This window comes from Acanthaster planci, linkage group LG01 (assembly GCF_054643075.1).
Source record: "Acanthaster planci isolate LZ-2023a linkage group LG01, COTS_SCS, whole genome shotgun sequence".
NCBI classification, from domain to species: domain Eukaryota; kingdom Metazoa; phylum Echinodermata; class Asteroidea; order Valvatida; family Acanthasteridae; genus Acanthaster; species Acanthaster planci.
The window spans coordinates 26,088,129-26,109,719 of record NC_141777.1 but is presented as its reverse complement, the minus strand read 5'-3'; the positions used below and the strand labels follow the sequence as shown (position 1 = coordinate 26,109,719).

The 21,591-nt window shown below is 41.1% G+C and overlaps 2 protein-coding genes and 1 pseudogene across 7 annotated transcripts in view; 1 reads left to right on the top strand and 2 right to left on the bottom strand.

The window, feature by feature from the left end:
• Window positions 1–13,311, top strand: part of LOC110975182 (N-alpha-acetyltransferase 30-like) — a 41,246-nt gene extending 27,935 nt beyond the window's left edge. The window contains exons 1-4 of one of the 2 annotated variants that reach the window (XM_022227412.2): window positions 3,718–5,188; window positions 7,555–7,678; window positions 8,140–8,195; window positions 9,249–13,311. In XM_022227412.2, coding sequence (XP_022083104.2) covers window positions 3,944–5,188; window positions 7,555–7,678; window positions 8,140–8,195; window positions 9,249–9,386 — 1,563 coding nt within the window. In that variant the 5' untranslated portion in view covers window positions 3,718–3,943 and the 3' untranslated portion in view covers window positions 9,387–13,311. Of the gene's footprint in view, window positions 1–3,717; window positions 5,189–7,554; window positions 7,679–8,139; window positions 8,196–9,248 lie in introns of those variants that run through there. The other variant, XM_087133210.1, reaches the window with a different exon arrangement.
• On the bottom strand, window positions 569–21,182 carry LOC110975183 (cytochrome c oxidase assembly factor 6 homolog). Of its 3 annotated transcripts, none has more exons than XM_087133265.1 (3): window positions 21,043–21,182; window positions 2,470–2,646; window positions 569–1,280 (listed from the first exon to the last, which is right to left on the bottom strand). In XM_087133265.1, exons 2-3 carry the CDS (start codon window positions 2,629–2,631, stop codon window positions 1,185–1,187), a joined length of 258 nt encoding a protein of 85 aa, XP_086989391.1. In that variant the 5' UTR covers window positions 2,632–2,646; window positions 21,043–21,182; the 3' UTR covers window positions 569–1,184. The 3 variants fall into 3 exon arrangements, with proteins under 3 accessions (XP_086989391.1, XP_086989385.1, XP_022083106.1); XM_087133259.1 differs by lacking the exon at window positions 21,043–21,182 and adding an exon at window positions 3,493–3,605; XM_022227414.2 differs by lacking the exon at window positions 21,043–21,182 and adding an exon at window positions 3,400–3,603.
• On the bottom strand, window positions 14,531–21,183 carry LOC147800601 (dynein light chain LC6, flagellar outer arm pseudogene; annotated as a pseudogene). 2 transcript variants are annotated; one of them, XR_015424396.1, is made up of 2 exons: window positions 21,043–21,183; window positions 14,531–17,296 (listed from the first exon to the last, which is right to left on the bottom strand). The product of XR_015424396.1 is annotated as a dynein light chain LC6, flagellar outer arm pseudogene, transcript variant X1 (transcript). The 2 variants fall into 2 exon arrangements; XR_015424397.1 differs by having other exon boundaries at window positions 14,531–17,317; window positions 21,043–21,182.
• Between the last annotated feature and the right edge of the window lie 408 nt (window positions 21,184–21,591).

Genomic DNA, 21,591 nt, shown 5'->3' with positions numbered 1-21,591 from the left:
ATCTCTACAATCACGGGTGAATGAGCAACCATGTTTTTCAAGCCTTCTTCCGAGTTGGGCTGATGCTTACCTGCGCTTTTCCTTGCACTCGGGCATTGAATATGCAAATTCAAATAATACACGTTCTTTGCAATTATTATTTATTCTGATTATGCTTAAAGAAGATAAATATTTACATATTCCTTTCAGCAACATCTTTCAAACGTCTACCTTCCCTGTCCACACATTTTTACAGCGAGAATGCATTTCTTGGACAGCTTGTCTCGCCACTAATGGTTTTACTGTGTAAGACGTTGACTTTGTTCAGAAGTGGGCCCGTAACTCGGCAACACCATGTGGACTTGGACTTGAAAAAAAAGGTCCTGGAATGCCCCAAACTAAAATGATTGCAGGGTGTAAGATCAAATGACCCACAAGTGACCATTCAAGTGTAGGATTGAGGGCAATCACTCAATCTTCAAAGTGTTCCCTCTATCGATCTTTGACAACAAGAAGACGGTGAGATAGGGCACTTTCCTGTTTTCACCACAGACGTCTGAAGACACCACGGCCTCGAGCCGAGACATGATTATTGTACGTACTACTTTATTGAAAAAAGAGCATTTACAAAATTCAAATTAAAAGGTGCAAACCTCTTATTTTATACAGTTCACAAGGTTGGAGTATTCACACGTAGAATGCTCTTGTGCAAGTTATTTTGTTGCCCCATTTTACTACAGAACGTCATAAAAACATCTCAAATCAGCAAAGCAAAGAAAGAACTTTTTATCACAGGTTACATGCTTCAATAAGGTTGACACAAAGTGCAACTGTCAGTTCCACAAAGGTGGTAGTTCATTTTGTGTAGCACATAAACATTTGGAATTCACTTATAAAAATAGCGCAATGTAACACCTGTTCCACCATGAATCATGCTTTCCCCATAAGGGTCACGCTTTGCTAAAACGAGTACATTCTCGATGTGCCGAGACCATTTTAACCAGCCATCTCGTAGCGCACTCTCTGCCATTTCCAAATTTTAAAGCTCTTCCCCTTCAATCAAACAAAATGCTTGCATCTCATGATATCTGCTTGATGCTACGAGGCACAGTGGCGACACTACTCCGACATGAAGCTCAAGCACAAGAAACACCCATCAACTCTTGATTTCCGAGTCCTCACACAAGTTGGTTTTTCATGGCCAGTTATGTTTTCTTCTCATCTTCCGTGGGGACAAAACCTTCTTTCTGAACCACATCCTTGTACTTCAAAAAGTCTCTCCTCCGGAGAAAATATTTGACCTGAGAAATGAAAATGAAAGAGAGGAATAGACATTTACTGCTCACTGAACTGGAACACATAAGTTTTTGAGAGAAAAAAAATGAGATTCTAAAACAATGTGATTGGGTTTTTAATTTAAACTAAACTGCATTCTACATTAGTCTGCCTTTATCTACAAACCAATATTTCCCGAAGTGCCAACAGAGGTCGGGCCTGCCATGTCGTTAACATTTTCACTTATGAGATCTGAATGAGGTATTTCAGTTGGAGGCCTGCATCACAGATATTGGTGCGTAGATGCTTCCTAACAAGTTGAAGCTCAATCACAGCAAATCAGAGCTTCTACTTATTGCCTCTAAATCACAGCAGGGTCTTATCTGGAACCAGATTGTTACCATTGGTTCAGATTGCATCGCTGCAGCATCCACGGTTTGAAACTTTGGAGTAGTTTTTGATGAGGATTTCTCCACGGATGCCCATATTCGGAAGATATGCCAGTCTGTTTATTTTAACATTTGTTACGTAAACAGCATACGGGAAACACTTGATGACGCATCTGCATCCAAGCTCATTCATGCCTTTGTTCTTTCTCGGCTGGATATTTGTAATTCTCTACTGATCAACATTACATCTTATCAGTTTGGCAAACTCCAGCTCTAAATACAGCTGCCCGAGTCTTATCCAATCAAATAAATTTGACCACATCATGCCAGTTCTGCAACATCTAAATTGGTTGTCTGTCCGAGAGCAGGTTGAATTCAAAATTTTCTTGTTACACTAGAGAATTGTTCATAGATTAGTGCCGAGTTATCTAAGTGGCCTCATTACACCCTATGCACCACATCACAACTTGCACTCTGCTTGAGATTCCAAGAACACTGACTGCCTTTGGAAGTACTGTAGGGCTTTTCAATCTGCTGCACCAGTACTGTGAACAACCTTCCAAATGATCTCAGAACACTGGTCTCCCTGGAAACATTTAAATCAAACTTGAAAACTCTTCTGTTCAAGCGTTCTTATTTTGGTAGTTCACAAGTGACATCAACCTGATTTTACATTCTTTTCTAGCGCCTCGGATTGGTCTTCTAGATAGATGGCGCTTTACAAGTGTTTGTTTATTATTATTATTATTGTTATTATTAAGAGCACATATGCTAACACACACTGCAAGCCCCCTCCTATATCATTGATTTGGCTCTGCCCACTCACCCACGTCTTCGAGCAGTGTTCATCAAAGGCCTGCCTCTTCTGAGTACATTTCTTCTCGTCTTCATTGCTGTTGTCAAGGCACTTGAAGTAGTCATCTCTAGCAGCCCAGCACAGCTTCCGACTCTCAGCATTTGGAAATGAAGGCTTGTCCGACTCTGACATTTTGATTTGAAGTCCCTGATGAAAAAGTAAGCAAGTGCAAGGTCCTGGTTGTATATATGTTTATGTAACAGCTTTTGCCCTTACCCAACGTATATATTGATAAACACTCTATGCTCAGTGCTTGTCTGAGAGCTTGCAAAAATTCACAAGCTTACTCGGGTGGGACTCAAACCCACAAACTCCTGCTTACTAGTGTAGACGTCTTAACCACTCAACTGACGAGCTTACCGGGGTCAGCTGGCCGGTCCGAGTCAGGTGAAGCGGCGGGTACCGCAAACTACATCTATTTTCAAGATGTATTAACTATATTCGTGGTAGATTCAATACATCTTGAAATAGTTTGTGGTACCTGCGGCTTCACCTGACTCGGATCGGCCAGCTGACCCTGGCAAGCTCGGTGGTCGAGTGGTTCAAGTTCCACCCGAGTAAGCTTGTGACTTTTTTGCAAGCTCTCAGACAAGCACTGAGCATACAGTGTTTATCCCTAAATATATACGTTGGGTAAGGGCAAAACCCGTTATATAAATTAACATCGCCCCAACGCAACAACCAAAAAAAAATACATCTTGAAAATTGTACTATATGGTTCAACTGAGGAGAACATAATCACTGAGTGACACTGTGCTGGCCCTAGCATGCCTAGACTGATGCAAAAATGTTTGAGGGAGCGCCGTGGACGCGACGTAAGGCCTACGTCGAACCATGGAGGTAGAATCGAACCCCCCAGTGGATTGCGTGTGTGCCGGGCAATGGTCAGATGGTACAAACCTGCTATTTCTTAATATAAAAGCGCTTCTTCTCTAATCATAACCTCATCAACGATGGCAAAAGCATGGAGTTAGCCTCCATGGCAAAACTTACACAACATCACACCCCATGTACAGTACATGTACACTGTGCATGTGTACGATCACACAGTGCAATCGTACCACATAGCCAGCACTCGGCAGTGCTAGTGGCCAGTTTCTATAGTCGCACGTGTTATTTCCAGCCGCAGCCATAACGTTTGGACACGACCTTTGTACAAAATGTAACCCGGAACTTATAGGCTTTCGCAGAGCTCGCTGGGATGTCTGTGACATGCGCGTACACAAGTACATACAAAACATTGCAAAATGGTGGTAGGCAGTGCAAGCGGTGACCGGTGATGGTTGAACTTGAAGTCGGACAAGCATGCATTCAAAGAATTTCCTGATGAGCTGCCATAGGCAGAAAATCAAACTTACTGTGGACAAAGCTTCCGTTTGTTCGGAAATGTAGTAGAGACGGACATCAAGATTTAGGTCTGTGCAAGAAAGAAATATCCACGAATATGTCTACGTCTGCAGCGGGAGGCGTTGTAGATTCTGCTGGCAGCAGAAACCAGCACACTGATCTTCGTCGCGCCGAGACCGGCGGGTGTTCAGCGTCGCAAGTGCCAGGGAAACTAACGGTGATGAATGGTCCAGAAGCAGAAACCATAGAGGGAGAGAAGAGTGGGCAACACCTGTTTGTTCAAGGCAACAGTTCCCATCGAACAGACTGTAGCGAGAATTGCATCAGGCCTACCCGTGTCGCTTGTCACGCTAGTGATCCCAAACAGAATCAGTGTCAACTTAGGCCTAATCAGAATGAATGTGTTATGGAGTCCAAAGAAAAGCCTTTGTCAAACGAATGTTTGGGCAAAGGAACTACATTTGCTAGTGCCAAATTCTGCTCCTGTAGTGAGCCATGTGACAATGATAATGGTATGAATGAGAAGCATCATTTAGGTTCATCTGGTGTTCAAGTTCCTGATAACACAAAACATGCCTCATCAGAAAAGATATTGATGCTTAAGACAATCGTGTCACAAGAGGGGGGAGTTGCCGCTGATTGCAGACTTACAAATGGTTGTTGTGACTGTCATTTGAATGAAGCAGTGCTTAAAACAGAGGAGCATGGAAAGGTCAATTATGCGTGTAGAAATGAGGAAAAATCAGGAACGCTTAAAAACCCTAACTCCCCGTGCCAGTCTGACGATGACCAAGGAGACCCAAGTTGCAACTGCACTGGCAAGAATATGAGCAAACCTTTATCTGATCTCACTAAAATGGTCGAGAACATATGCCTGGAAAGTGATGGCACTGAGGAGACTGTCCCCTCTTTATCATTGGATGGCCGCAAGCAGGGCCCTACTACTGCTCAGGCATGTCAGGAGCCCCTGCCTTGTTCTGAACAGGCTACAGCCAGCAGAGACTTGCTAACAGAGATGGATCAATCCTTCAGTGCCCTTGGACCAGCAGGCGGGGATCTTGATGATGCAGAGTTAGAGGAGTTTCCCTCCTCCCTCTCGGACTTCGTTCTCAGTTGTCATAGCAACCGGTATACAGTGCCTCCCTGCCCCGCCAACGACAGCGATATAAACACCATACACATTCATTCTGGTTCCGGAAGTCACCCAGTCACCCTTGTGCCATACAAGTCAGAACTCCAGATGCCAGACATCATGAGACTCATTACAAAAGATTTGTCAGAGCCATACTCAATTTACACGTATCGTTACTTTATTCATAACTGGCCACAGCTATGTTTCTTGGTAAGTATCCATAACAATTCATCCAGGAATGTTTTTCTGGGTCAGTGATGCAACATTCTTTCTATTGTCTTTTTCTACTGACCATCAGACATCGACATCTAACTCTAAGAGTGGTGATTAGGTCTGAGAGTTAGATTTTAACTAAAGTGACCAAATCTTAGACCATACATTCTTATCTCAATCTAAATTTCTCATCTAAATTTAAAGCTCTTATTTAACCTAAAATCTTAGAGTTAGATCTTGACACAATTAAGTCAATTTGTTTGCTCAATTTCTTGCCCACTTAAGGATTTTGCTCTGGCAACATGGGAAAATAATAGTTTGGAACATCTTACTGAGATGCATTTTCATTAAAGTGGGAGAAAGCTATGGACTAACAGGAGATGCCAAATTTAATGGAGGACATCTATCAAGTCTTTACAAAATGTTCACATTTTTTATCCCCATGACTTTGATGCGTTTGTTTTCAGGTTGGCACTCCAAAACGAAATTTTGCAATTGAATTTGTAAAATTTTACAAATCAGCAATTCAAATTTTCAATTTTCAAAGCAATTAAATCCTAAGTACAATGCATTAAAAAATCTACCGGGATATGTAATAGAAATAGTTATTTGCCTTCACAACTGTCACATGAATTCATAGTCATACATTATTGAAACACTTGATGGGGAATGCATGCTTGTAGTAGACAAGGGAAATGAACAGTATAATAATGAATTCTTCTATCCATGGGAAGCCAAAAGAACTTCTATTTCCTACTACAGAATACAAATTAGGGTGGGTAAGCGCAGGAATTCATTTTTTACTCGAAATATTTTAGCCAAAACACTAGGGCACAATGACAGTTATAATTTGTTGGTACTCAACACAAGCCAGACAGCATTCCATGTGTTCACATGTACAAAATGTTACCTGCATATACATGTAGGTCTATTTTTAAAGCATGTGTACAGGTACATGTGAAGTGGAGAGGTTTACTTAGGATTACAGATGTGTGCTATTTATTAATCATCTTTGTGAAATCTTCATTGGCTGCGGTGTGCTAAGGATTTAACATTTGCTGCTGATATCTGTGTTTGTTTTCCCATGGCATTCATAACCAACAAGTATTACTACATGTACATGGTACATTACTAGTTATTACACAAGTGTGAGTGGAACTCAGAATAATGTAATGCGTCTGTGTCCCGTATACCGTGAGGCCGAAAGTCGAGTGGTAGACAGGACATGGACGCAGTATGTCATTCCATGTTCCACAAGCGCGATAATGAATTTGTCTTCGAGCAAACTTGACACACAGTAAAGATGTTATACGAGCCTATGCTTACAAACGCATTGCCACCTTTCAATTTTCTTTGCAGCTGTGCATTTTGCTTTTAGTGTAAAATAGCGCAATGTGCAAAATTAGAATAACTCATTATGCGGGGTTGGATATGGTCTGTGTAACACAGTTATATTTCACACTGCTTGTTGCTATGGATCAACCAATCAGAATTCAATGAGAATTCACGTTTGCTTGAAGATAATGTGCAGTACTGTGACTTGTTGAACCGTATGAAAAAAATGATCCATGTCACTCTCAGAGATACTTGTATGTGTAGAGTTACATTTAAAGTGTGGATTTTTGTTGGGTGGTTGTTGGTTACCACACAATCGTGGAAGCTTGCTTTGTTGGCATGTCCAATCACCAGTTGGTTCAGTTCTTAGAAGCTGCTCATTTTTAAAAGTGATAGAGATACTTGCTGGGCTTCTAAACCAACTTTCAAGAAAAGACAGGTTTCAAAGTGAAAGCCGTTATGGAAACAGTTTTTTGAAATGAGGTTTTTTGGCTGCTAAGCAAGGCAAATCTTAGAAGTGTAAAACTGGATGGAACATAGCTTATTTGAATCACTCATTTACAAGGAATGCATTTATGCTAAGTTTGCGAGTGTTGATATCTCTCATTTCAAGGAATTATAAAGTATTCAATGACTCAAGTGATTCAATACAAATTGGAACTTTAGTGATATGAACTAAGAATGTATAGCTATTTGAAGTTGTATCAGGAAAAACAAAACAGAAAACAACCACAGATATTAATGACACAAGATTTTCTCAGTAACTTAAGAGTTTTCTTTCTTCTTTATTTTCTCCTTGATTTTGAATTCTTATCTCAAGCAACTGGGTGGATGTAGCCCAATGTCTGTTTGTTCACACAATTCTGAAATATTATCCTGTATGTCTCCCCCCGTGCCTTTTTTTGCTGACACATGTCGAATGATTAATGAAAGTGTCAGTCGCGTGCTATCATTCACTGAATCATATCAGATTACTCTATGAAATGTTCTCTCATCCTACCCAATACTTCCCCCCCCCATTTGCCCAGGCTATGCACCAAGACAAGTGCGTGGGTGCGATAGTGTGCAAGCTGGATATCCACAAGAAGATGGCTCGGCGGGGCTACATAGCCATGCTGGCCGTGGACGAGAACTACAGGAAGCTTCAAATTGGTGAGGGTTCTTCCAGGGGCAATTGGATCCATCAACAGTGTCTGGTGCAATCAGAGTTCAAGTCAGGGCACATTTAGGAACTCCCCGCAGATGACCAAGCATGGACTGTTGCCTCCCGTCTCCCTTTATGTGATCTTCCATCCTATCAAAGTCTGTCCTATCAGACGTTCAAATTGAGATGTCTCCCATTAGGTTTACATTTTCCCCATGACAGTTTCTGTCACACCCGCATTAGTTATGGATATTGCTCCAGTTATTTTTGTGTCTGAAAATGTAGATTATATTATTTTTTTATTGACTACCAATCAACTGTTTATGCAGGTTTCATCTTGAACAGCCTTAAGTACCAGCACAATCACATGCTGCAGCAACTTCATGAATGTACACCATGATATTATTTCATCAAACAAGTCATTATAATGCAAGTAACTTCAGTCTGAGTTGTGTATTCTATTTAACAGGCTCGAGTCTGGTGAAGAAGGCCATCCGTGCTATGGTCAGGGGAGAGTGCGATGAGGTAAAAAAGTGAACTTGTTAACAACCTAAAGTCCCAAGACACCTTTGCCAAGAAACTCCCTGGGTCCTTCCAAATCTAATAATGCACTAAACCAAATGCCGCAGTGTTTATGTTTTCATGGGATTTTTTATCTTTCTCAATCCTTCAAAACTTGGCTTCACCCTTTAGATTGTTACAGGATCTATGAGAGTTAGGGTTGACAGACACTCAAGCAGGCTGTCAAGTCACCAGTGCTTGTTGAGATAGCTGTGCAGATGTACAGTTGAGAAGTGCACAGTTGTCAGAGTTGGGTTCCCAATATGGCAGGGCTTTGCAAGTCTCGAGGGGTGGAGTTCTTGTAGAAATATCCAGTACGCGTGCAGTGCGCTAATTTTAACAGAGATGTTTTCGCTCGTTCTGAGATTTGGTGGTGGCAACAGGCCCCATGGAGGAAGTGCCTGATTTCCCGGAGGGTGGAAACTGAATCATGAGGCGAACATGATCCTCAAAATCATGTCTAGGCATTCCCGCAAAGTACATTCATTGGTTGGAAATTAGAATGCGATCGGATGCCTTGGAGGGATAAACACACAAAGGCTCAACCTCCCGGAGTTAGTTAATTTGGAACATGAGGGCCTGCTTGCAAACCAGAACCCCTTTTCTTGTGGGACTTGTATGACACAGTGAGACACTTTCTGATTGGGGGAGGAGAGAAGAACAAGCACGTTTTGGATTTCCTTGTTTCAGTCAAGACCCTAAAATGCATATCGCATGTAAGCCATTACCGAAGAAGGGTTTTTTTCCATCCTGTTCTAAATATACATGTAGGAATAAGCCTCCAATGTTGTTCATGTAACAATACAAACATTTCAGTTTTTTTACAAAAGCTAAAACAAAAAGTAAACAAATGAGCTGCGTTTGTCACCATGATAAATACACCTGTAGCCCTCTTTCAATCTCTTTATTTCACACGGGGTTCTTGTAGAGGAACTTAAATTGTTCTTACTGCGCATCCAATTACCCATTTCAATATCATTTCTAATAGATTATCCAATACTTCTCTCCCAATCCAAGGTTGTTCTGGAGACGGAGATCACCAACAAGCCAGCTCTGAGACTGTACGAGAACCTTGGCTTCCTCAGGGACAAGAGACTCTTCCGCTACTATCTCAACGGTGTGGATGCTCTGCGGCTCAAGCTCTGGCTACGGTAAAACACAGAGGGCACAGAAAACTGCAGGACAGGTGACCGTTGCATTGGCATGTGTATCGTTGCTGACACACACTACAAACTGACACACAAACTTTACAGAACCACATCAGTTCGGTTGACATGTCCTGTATCTGTGTACTGTGTGCACACACTCAAATGTATTTTTGTTTTCCTGATGGGAAACTTTTAATATCTTCAATTACATGTAAAAGGTTTTGGATGAAAATGTTTTGCACTCTCAAGTTGATGAAGTAGATTCGTTTCCAAACCCTTGTGAAGCACTTTGCTTCAAAAGCTATATACGCAACATGCGTTTGGTTCAGTTGGTGCCAACCAAAATTATTCCCATCATGCATCAGTGTACACAGCCACCAGTAGACAGGAAACCATAAAATAAAAAAGATGATTCATTACACAGTTTCAACAGAGTGTTTGTGCATAGTGCTTGTGTTGCAGTTCATGGTAACCTTGACTCTACCTGAGTTGGGTACAAGTGCCACGTGTTCTTATTTCAAGAGCTTTAGTGAGGTGATCAACATCAGAGCCTTCACTTTTGTGGAAGGTAGAATCAATGCCTCCTCTACGGGCCTTAACAATAAGGGCCCTTTTCAAACCCTTGGTACCATCTCTCTCCGTTACTGCTCTCTCCCAAAAAAACAACATGCCTGTTTAATACGTACTAAAATAATTTTTTTTTAGGAGAATTCAGGATTAAGTTTGTCCATCTGCATGAAGAAACAGCATGAGACCTTAATAGTTTCTTTTCCAGGGAAATCCAAAAGCATGTGAGTCTATGCCTATTCTACCAGCGTCCATCTGAAACTAAAAAAAAGAAAAGAATTTAAAGAAAACTAAATAACTGTGCGTGTGAGGACAACAAACTCCATTAGCTATTTATAAATCAAGTTTATATTAACTTTGAGAGTTTGATACTGAAAATCCAGCTTTTACGTTGAAACATCCAGCTAGATCTACAGGGATTTGGCACTGTGCAGTTTCACAAAAAGCCTTATCGTCAGACTTCTGTGTGTGGAATTTGCGATAGGTCTTTGTTCTCCATTACTGAAAACACTCAGTGTAACAATGGGGCTCCATCTAAATCTCTTGTCTAGGGCTAGGTCTAGGTCTAGGCCCATTGGGAGTATACAAGGACATGCTGATAACAGACGTAGCCGAAGCCTCGGAATCCTGTTTCACACACAGCATAAGCATGAGATGCACTGATATTCAACATAAATGTATAACAATGACAATAATACTGATTGTACTTGAGCACAAGGTGCTTCAAAGTCCCTGATCTTTTGGTCCTTTAATCCCAACCAGGTTTTGTAGTTTTCTTGAGAGGGTAATCAATGTACTCTTCTGGCTGCGAGTTGTTTTTATCATGCTGCATATCGATACTGCAGTGCCCTATTAGGCGTTGCATTTTAACGCAGATGGTTGCATCTCTTGAAGTTTGTTAAGATATACGAAGCAGCCATTGTGTTCTCTCACATAAAAGAGCAGTCATGGCAAACTGTCTCGCTCAGGAACATAAGCAGCATGATGACCTTCATGACCCTGGAAACAAGACCATGAACTCATCACAAAGGCTGCGAGATGAAACCATGATCAAATGAGTTTAAATTTATGGCTCTCATACAAAGATATCTCTAATTGACTGATAAACTTGAGTGGAAATTAAAATTATTAGACTGCAACTTGAAAAGATTTCCAAATTAAGGACAAGTGGTTTGAAGAAAGAACACACTGAGAAGAAAAGTACGGTGTTTTTTCACAGAGTATACAATGTAGATCCACATTATTGTCCAAAGACTATAGGTTTTTTGGTGATTCTTTTCTTCAGTGGAGAACCACTGAACCACCCATGACTCTTCCATCTTTTTTATGCATCTTCGATTTTCTGGTCTTCAGAATACTTGCACAGTGATGATGTGAAGTTGCATTAAAAATATCGACTGCACTTTTGCATGATGCGTAGTTTTAATTTCAAGAGTTCTCAAGACAACTATACCACAGCACAACTTTAAGAAGTTTTCAAATTCTTAAAGAAACTAGTGTACACGCTAACAAAAATTGTGGCATGCAGTATTCCTTTGGGAGATTTCAAAAATTGGCCAGAGGCACTATACATTGTAAAGTGCGATGAAATTATTTCTTAAATTTCTTACATTTTAACACATTTTTGAGATAATTATTTAGAGTGAAGTATACTCGCACAATTTTTTTTAAAACCAGACCCTGTCCATTGCCAGTGACTTCTTTATGGAGTGCGATCCAATGAAAAGTGAGACTGGTTCACTGAATTCGAAATTGAAGTCGCGGATGAACATTTGTAACATCCATTAATACGATTTTGAGAAACCGTCTGCATACTGTCATTTCATTGGATGTGCTGCCCCATGACTTCCATTTTGCTGCTTCATCAGGAGCATATTTACACCAAGGTTTTGGATCAGTGTACGGATTGGTAGAGCTTATTTCTTTGCGGGATATTCAAGTTTTGATTTTTAATTTGACATACATGTAGATGTCTCCTAAAGCATGGGGTAGTGAGATAAGGTTGGAATTATAAACAGGGAAATATTGTGGTCAAACTTTGTTGACTGCATTTACTGAATGATATACTATTATCCAGAAAATTGAGGATTTTTTGTGTGTAAAATTCGTTCAGTGAATGTGATGTGGCTTCTGGAACTTGAAAATTCTTGTATTTTTGAGCCAGAGGTTACATTGCTTCAGGCTTTCCTCGCGCTGATGTGTGTATTTTTGTGTGCATGGAAAATATTAGTGTGGCTCATTTGATCAATTGCAAATGGTGCTAAAGTTTGCGAGCATTTGCTCGTGAAAATAATAATCTCCTTTAATACACTTTTATAAAAATGTACAAGCCGCGCATTTTTCATGTATGAATTCCAAATGCTGTCGAAAGTGCGCAGCTTGGTACGTGGGAAGGAACTCGCTCTTCAGTTGAGATGCAATTTCTATTTCTGATGGCATCTAGTCAGTAGTTGTAACACGGTAAACACTATTTTCTGGAAATATTTTTTTATTTTTTATCCAACTTAAAATGAAATGGAAACAAAGTGCTGTGATTCCTTGTGGGATTTTACTAAGCCTTCTTGTTCCGGGGTGTTGCGTGCATTTAATCTGATTCATCTCTATGCTTGTTATGTGTACCTCTGAATCTAATGAATAAGTTGAAGAGGACGACAAATATGGAACAGGATATTCGCATGAAAACTGACTATTTGTACATTTTAATACACTTCCATGCACCCGCCGTGTAAATGGTTTGATTGAGAACGTGAGATTCTTTTAAACACCACCCTCTGTTGACTAAACCGAAGTTAACAGAGGGGAGGAAAATCCCTTACGGCTTGAGTGTGCAAGCAGGATCGTATACAAAACTGTGTAAATTATTTGTACATGTACAATGATGGTTTCAGGATCACTAGAAGAAACCTTCGCATTCGCTGTATAAAGCACGTGATTTTGTCTTATTTATTTTGAGAAACAAAATAACACTGATTTCCCCTTTGTTGTCTGTAACGGTATACCGCAGTGTACAACTGTGAATTAAACTGTAAATTATGTGTTGAAGTACATAGTAGCATGATTTGTGTACATAATGTGAAATCCTATAGGGAAGGCCACTTACCCTGTTCTGTAACGATGCTTGAGGCTTTTCTATAAAAGGTATTAACTTATTACATGAAACTGAATGTTGGAATGATAAATCAGTTCTTTGGTGTACAAACACACCGTCAAATGGATTCTCATTCGGGTTTTTTAGCCCTGAATCGGCGACGTTGCTCGCGCAATACTGTTGAGTTCTAAGACCTAAATTGTGTAAGCGTGAACGTATGCACAGTGTTTTAATACTTGTAGCTGCTGTAGAAATAAACACGAAGTTGTTGGGAAAATCCTTGCTTGTTTTTACTCACTTTGTGTCGAGGAAATGCACGTGTGTGAAGTAAATTTCTTGTGTCGTTTCTTGGGAAGACAGATGCGAGATTTCATGCCACGTTTTGGCGTCCTTATTCTTCAAAGACAAACTTTAGTGTATTAAATTGAAGTGACTTTTGCGTTTCCAGTAGACTGTAGTCTGCTTTTCGGAAATTTATTTTCAGCATAGTGTTGATTTCTAATCAAATTGGCCCGTATGTTGATATTATTACCTTGGCTATAACTCTTTTTAGATATTTACTTGTAGCCACTTCTTGTAACATCTCTCGCCTTATTCTTTGTACGAATAATAAATTTGTTGATTGGACTAGTTGGACTTTGCCGATGAGTCGCGACGTGTTGATGGATGGATAGATAGACGTACATGATTGTAGAACACGCGACCGTACTGGTTGTCGAGAGTGAAATATTAATTACAAAAGTATTGGCTTGGTAAAAAATGTCCTGGGGTTGAAAAACATAATCCCCCCAACATTTTGATCGGCGGTTTCCATGTTTCCTATTCCAACCCATCTTAGAATTCCTCAGAGAGCGCGTATGGGAGGCATACATGTAGGTCAATTGGGCTAAATGTACGAAGCGGCCATCTTGGAGGTACACGCTTTCGCTCCGCGCCGTCACACGGACGAAGAGACTTTCATAATTTTATTGATTAAAGCAACACGATTATACCACCCAAAGATGGGGGCTTCTATTATATGGCAAGATTTACTATCTCAAAATCTAGACCAAACTTTCACGAAATTCGTGGTCCCTTCCGACCAGGTCCAATGATATATAAGTTGTGGTTTTCATCCTCTTCGCTATGTTTTCATTTCTTTGCCCTTTTCTTGTCTTTAATTCGGGGGTGGCGGAGGCGCACCATGTCTCCCATGACTGTATAGTGAAAAGCGCCAACAAGGAAACGACATGTTGCTTACAGGATGTGACTGTTGTCAACGATTGCTATTGCAGGCCTATATGCTGAGAATAAAGACGCATCGTATTAATTTTTTTCGGGGGGGTGAATTCTGTGCCAAAGTGCATAGAATTGTTGCGGAAACGAGATAAAAACCTAGTGTTCAGAACATTTTGTGCAACTCTTTTAGTTGAGCATGTCAGTAGTCAACCAAATCAAAGCTGTAATAGTGTTTAGACATGACTCACAATGAAAACAAAAAGTGTCACTATAAAGAATATTTAGGGATGCAACTGTATTACTTAAAAATTCATTTTGTCACATTAGCTCATGGTTGTAATATCGGCTAACTTGATGAAAATTACATACATTTTAAATAGGCTACCGTTTATTCATAAAGCAAAGTATAACTTTCCAATATTCTGTCGTTTCCCATGCTGATTCTCTATTTATAACCAAACGTGATGTCATTTTAGGAAGATACTTCCTTGTACATACCAATTATTTTGTTTTACTCGCTAACATTTCTTTTCTTAAGTTATTGAGTTTGGGGGCTTTTTACACGCTTTTGAAAAGAAGGAAAAGGAAGACACCCCCTCTCTCATTATTGTAAACATGTAATTTTGCTCTTTTATGGGGGAGGGGGCTGTCACCCGTCTGCCCCCCCCCCGCGGATCCGCCCTTTTCAACGAATGCAAAGCACTTCAAACAATAAAAGCTAGCAACATATTCTTATTAATACAAAAGGTCAGCCACAAACTACATTTAAAATCAAAATGAAATTATCGCCATTACTTTTTCATTTTCCGCAAATTAACCATATACCAAAATACACTTTGGCGAATCACAAATCGATTTATTTGGGCAAAAGTATTGCCACCCAAAGCCTCATAAGAAGATTACCTTTTTTTTAAGATCGACATGCTTAGCAGGCAGCATTGGTAATGAAACAACTTGCCTATCTAAGTTATTAAACCATTTCACTGGATGCGATCATCCCTGAACCACTTACTGTTGTGTCAGAACTACATGTATTAATTCATTATTGCAGAAAGAAGTCGATCCGTTGCTTGGTAAAATAACACGAAAGCACAGACACGTATATGAGTGTTAGTACCCCGCGGCATTATATGAGCCACGACTGCTGCGGTCTTTCCAATACCTACAGCTTAATTAATTCGAGGCTTTGTCTCTGAAGTCGAAACCGCTTGAAGACCTGTCATGCTCGAATGGAGTAAATGATGTTCCGGTATTTGAATGTGACTTTGTACTGAGCTACCAAATTTACAAGTCAGGTGAAGCCAGCGACTGAGACGAAGCCAAGAAATGAACATTCACAAAACATAAACCATCAAAAAGTCTTGAAGCCGTCTGGCGCCCTCTCTAACATCTCTAAACTACATGTAATTAAAAAGTGAGAAACTAATTCTCAAAAAGAGCGAGTGCGTCATAAAACCACTCCAAAAGAGTAAAAGCCACTCTGGAAAAAGTAAACACCACTCTTAAAAGAGTGAAAACCACTCCAAAAGAGTGGCATTTTCACTCTTCCAAGGAGATAAACAAGGGGCAACTCCAGGGATGGGGGTGGTGGGCGTATTGAAGGAATGCCCTGCTAAAGGGGGTCCGAAAGCATTATGCACATTCCCTGTTAAAAATAAAACTTAACTATAGATGGACGGTGCAATCCTCGTCCAGGATTTTTTTCTTCGGGGGGGTACTCATTTTCATCATTTCACTGGTTGTTCCATGTTGTCCACGGCTGAATGGAGGGTTGCGACTCCCCCCCCCCCCGGCCCCCGTGTAGATCCGCCCCTGAACTCTATATAAAGGGACAACTCGCAAAAAAGCTCATGTCCTTTAAATGTCTCCTTTTTTGAGTGATTGTCCCTTTCTGCAGTGGTTTTCACTCTTTAAAGTGTAAATCTTTTTGAGTAGATTTATACAGGACTAACTGTTTTTAGTGTGGGTTTATCACTCTTCTGCCTTTAGAGCTAGCAGTTATTTGAAAAACATCCAGTTGGCCTAACCAGCATAATAGTCCCAACCAGTCGAGCTTCAACTCGACGTCAATCAGTCTTGTTTTGTATCCAGATCCTCTAAACCGTTAAAAATAGATAATGCTTTTGACCCGGCAGAGTGTCCAGCTTTGGATGTGGGGGGGGGCAAGTTGTTGCTTTCATTTGCTGGTGTTGTTTTCTGAGAGATTTGGTGCAAATGTAATATTTGATAAATGAATTTACCGATTACTTTCTCTCCTACTCACCAATGAAGTATTTTTCGTGCAAAACAAGTTACCCCCTATACCCCCCTGGATACACCAATGCGTTGTCCAGCTTCCGTCCAGAGTTGCCAACACCGTGTGTAAGATTTATTTTGAGTGTGAGGGTTGACGCAGGGGTACCTCTGAAAGCCCGTGTACATGTCAGACACGGCATTTAGTCCTACTCACACAGGACACACGTGATAAAAAGTCAATTCCATTTTGTAACCGAAACGAACTTACAGACGGAAGAATAAAAAAAAATTCCATGGTTGGGATAGGCCATAGGAAACCTGATTAATGAAGTACTGTTTGAATCTTTATTTTCCCTCTTGACTGAGAGGTCTGAAGTGAGCGCGATCGGGAGTGAGAATAGTTCATACCCAATGCCAGAGTTGGTAGCCCTAGTTCTTAAAACTTTTTTTTTAATGATGGATGGATCTGAAGTCGATGACGAAGACGACCAGCTAGGTCTATCCTGATTTGAAGAGCAGTATGGCAACATTGCCCATGTAGAAATAGATGAAGTTTTTGGTTTCGTGCGTGACGTAGCTCCCGAAATTCTTTCCCACAATGCAGTGCCAGGTGGAGTTGTATTTCCGGTCGAACTCCTTCTTGACGAAAGCGGCGATGTCCTTTTCGATGTTGAACCTTCCCATGGCTTGTTCAGTGCAGGCAATCGCGTCCGACTGCATGTCCTCGGGCATGTCTACATTTTTGATCATGGCCTTTTTCTCCGTTGCTGATTTGGCCGAGATTCCGTACATGGCGGTCCTGTGTTTCACTGAGAAAGAGTAAAGCACATCTAAAATTGTGTTACTACCTACGGTGCTCCACGCGTGCAATCTATTTATTTATACTGCGATACGGAGCTCTGGAAGTGCCAACCGACTTGTTGAGGTCCTGAAATGTCTTTCTCGGGACGACGACATAATAAAGGCAAGATGTCGACATCCTGAGATAATTTATCACGGGATGACAATGTCATAAACGTTGGATGACGACATCCTCAGGTAATTTATCATGGGACGAAGACATCCTAAAGGGGAATAACGACATCCTGAGATAACTTATCATGGGATGATGACATCGTGAAAGTTGGACGATGACATCCTTAAATGATGACGATAATCATTATGTCAGGATGTTATCATCCAGAGACACCCACCAAATGTGATGTCTACTTAACAACTTGTAACAGGCGGTGAGACATCATTTAAAGAATATCAGGTATCATGAGAGTATCGTCCCAGAGCTCTGTATGACATGATAATATGTCGCAGTATATAAATAAGTAGATGGCACTCATGGAGAGCCGTAGCTTTTCGTTAGGGGGTATAGGGGTGCAAACCACTGTTACAAATTCAAGTGAGAATTTCTGGCCAGCTCATTAGCATTAAAAGTGCCTCCCCGACAGTATCTTTTGAAAAGGGAGATTGTTTGACCCCCTAATAGTGAGATTGTGTAAATCGTTGGCGGGATCAACTCCCTGGGTCTTTGAGCTTTCAAATGAGAGCAGAATGGCTAAAAACTGTGGTTGAAAAATGGTCCTAAGAGCCCGAGAAAGTTGAGGGTTGCCACTTGAAAAATGGCTGCAATCAGAATTCGGAAAAATCACTTTTTCGGGGGTGATTTTGTTTTGTGGGAATAATTAAAAATGTAATTGGTTAACCCGCAAAAAGATGAAAAGAAATTGAAAGATTAGGCCTAGTGACCAGACAGAATTGCATTTGTGTTTCAGAAATCTCAGGGATGTTTGCATGCATGTTATTGGGACCTGAACAGTGCTGATTTTACATTGTTTTCAGTGGGGCTTGAATTAGTGGACTGTACCAATAGGTTATTTCTTTACGCTCAGCGGTCAAGCACCTAAACTTGACTCAAGTCGGGATCTCTGTGAATTCGGTTATGCTTTGGATACATATCGAGACCGCGCGTCGTTACTTGCTTCGTGCCTTCTTGTGTCCACTTGTTCAGAAATCAGGATTTGTCGCGGTGGTAGCGGTGGGGGGGGGGTTGGACATGAATTTACCCCTCCTAAAAAGCTCATAATGCTCGGCCCACCCCCGCTGCGCCACAGGGGACTGGCTAAATAAGATGCAGGTGTGTTTTGTATCTTCATTTTTTCTGAAAATAAAAGGAATCCACCGAGTTTGTGTTGTGCAGCTTGCATCGTCACATTATGACGTCTTACCCGTTTGCTTGAATTTGTTATCAAGTATTTACGTAGCTACATGAAAAACACAAGGGTGAATTCTTGGTCATTTCTAACACCTCTTTAAAAATTTAGTTTCTTTCGGTTGAATGGATGGTGAATGAAGGAAAGCAACCTTGGAATTTGGGTGTGTTCCCCTTGCATTCGTGTGTCGTGCATTCGTGTGTCCTATTCCTATTAAATAAAGTCATTGATGTGTATCTCCATATAAAGAGCTTTCTCATCAGTAACGGAAAACAGTTCACTTGCGCCGAGTGCTTCTGCTTGTACATCGCTCTGGGCCCTTGCATTTCTGTTGCATGAACTTATTCCGATACATCTTAGATAACTTCATCATTTCCAGTGCCCACCCACCCTTCTTTCAAGACCCAAATGGCATCCCGTCTTGCTATGCCGTTATTGTTCGGTAAAGATTTATCATCTTTCGTATGTCTTTCACCTCTTATTGGGTGTCTTGTTTAGTCTTTATCCGTTGTTTAAATTTTCTTTGTGCCAAGTTTTTCGCTCGTCTCTTTTTCTTCCTTTTCATGATAATAATGCATGGAGAGCCTGCATATGGATCCCACATCTTCGAAAGTAAGTCTTCCGAGCCGTCGCTTCAAGCTAACTCTCATATCTCATTGTGGCCGGCATCTTCGCTGCATTCAATTCAACCCTACAAAGCGGTAAGTTAAACGATGCTCTGGACAGATAGGTAGAATCGTACACGTAATCCAGTTTGAAGATTCGAGAGGCAAAATTACAGCCCAAGACTTCAAGAACTGGCTCTTTTTCATAAGCTTCCGGTGGAGGATCTTTCTTAATATCTTGGCGTGGAATTTTCTCGAGCCGGCGACGCCAAGAGGCACTAAGGCCACCAAGTCAGCGATGTTGGTTCTGAAGCTAGCAAGTCTCAAGACAACTGTTTACAGTCATTTTCATGCGAGAGAACCTTCGATACTTCTTAACTCGAGGCACCCCATGAAGCATGTTTTCTGTGTTGTTCCATTCAGTGTTCATTCAACAGAATCAAACTGGTTTTCGCGCGGCTGGGTGAAGCGGAGCAAGAAATAGAGGTTTTAATTCACAGGCCGCGTCAACAAATCTTCATGGCCGAACACTTGCGCTCAGGGAAAACACTGACTGTAACGATTGAAGCAACATTTTTATAAAACTTAGCACAGGAGTTATATTAATGTTACTCGTAACCAATGAGACCCCTATCTAACTAACTTCACATCCAAGAGCCATGTTTTGTTCGTCTGTGCACGAGTGGACACTTTGTACCAAGTTCCTGTCCCCAGCGACGGCCGCCAGGGCCACGAGTTCATTCTTCCAAGAGCAGGTCACGTCATGTATAAACTTGCAGCAGAGCGGTTCCAGCGCCCCACGCGTAGGCGACTTTTCTTTCTTTCTTTTTCAGGCCAGGAATTTGAGGGTCTGCTGTGTTTCTGAGCATTGTGTTTTTAGTATCATACTTTTCACGAGTATGCATGAAAATCTTGCACGGGCAAAAATGGGGGACGAAACTGCTCGACCAAAATCACTTTTGGGAGCTGGAGGGAGCAAAGCACCCAAATTTCTATGTAAAACCGGTACTATATGTTTACCAAAACATGTCCGCGCTTATTTTGGTAAGCCACGAGGAAATTCTGAATACCCCTCATTCTTTCAGGGAGACACGGAGCTCCCCAACATTTCGGAAGCCGAAAATGCCCTTGAATGATTCAAGTCGTGTCTTTTGCCCCTGGGTGAAAATTTCGATGTCGTGCAATGTACTAAAAACCCACGACAGAATTTTATTGGATCCATTTCCACTGCCATCCCGTCAAACGTTTGTAAAAGACAACCCTCCACAGTAATTCTACCGTTCATGTCATGCCGGGTTTGACAGTTAAGACTGCAGCCGGAGGCAACTCGAATGTTACTAAAAACTACTAGGAGCTAGCAGCTGAAGCCATTAGCTAGACTTGCGTTACTCCTAGTCACAACCAGCTGATTTCAACACGGTTTATGGACGGTTCGTTCATGTAGACACACCCATATATGTCTTCAAAATCTCCTCCTTCTCGATTAAAGCTGATCTTCACAAAGTTAAAGTCAAGGCATAAAGAACGATGAATGCCAAGACATTTGGCCCTAAAAATATATTTGTCTATCCCACTTACCGAGATTTCTACACTGTAATTCTATATCTACTCATGATCGGAAATGTTTCTTTTAGCAGGCAGCTGCTTTGCACACACCCAGTACTAAGCAGTTAAAGAATGCACATTGACGACAGAAAGTTATATTACAGGTGTAGTCCATCTTACAATCGGAATTTGGACGCTTACCTTATGTCTGTTGCTCTGATTTCGGAACAGGGTACGAGTTCGTAAATCCTTTGAGGAACAAAGTGTTCATATCATAGGCTGGATTTAGGTGAATATGTTAACAGTTCATTCAGCAGAACAGAGAATTGAGTGGATGACAGTCTACATTTCGGTAACTGCGTAGTTCCACCAACTAGATTCTGTATTTGTGTGTTGAACTCTGTTCTGGAATGCCAACTCATTGTCAAACTCTCAAAGGTGCGGGTCCGGTTTTAGTATTTTGTTCAGCTTACTGAACACAAAGGTCCGCGCAAGGCCCTTTCAAACCCCAATCCGAAGCGACGTGGGCACACAGTAAACCCAGTGTACCCAATCCCCCGCACTGAGAGTCACATTTCGATCCCCAATGGAAGGGGAAAATACTTGTTGATGTATGTACATTACTGGGTAAATGCTGCTCAGCGTCCCGTTGCTTCCTCTTTGTAGAAGATTTTAGCTCGTGACAGTTTTATGAAGTTCAGAAACTCTTGTAAGAGTTGCGTAGCTTGTGAACTCGCTATAAACTTGGAA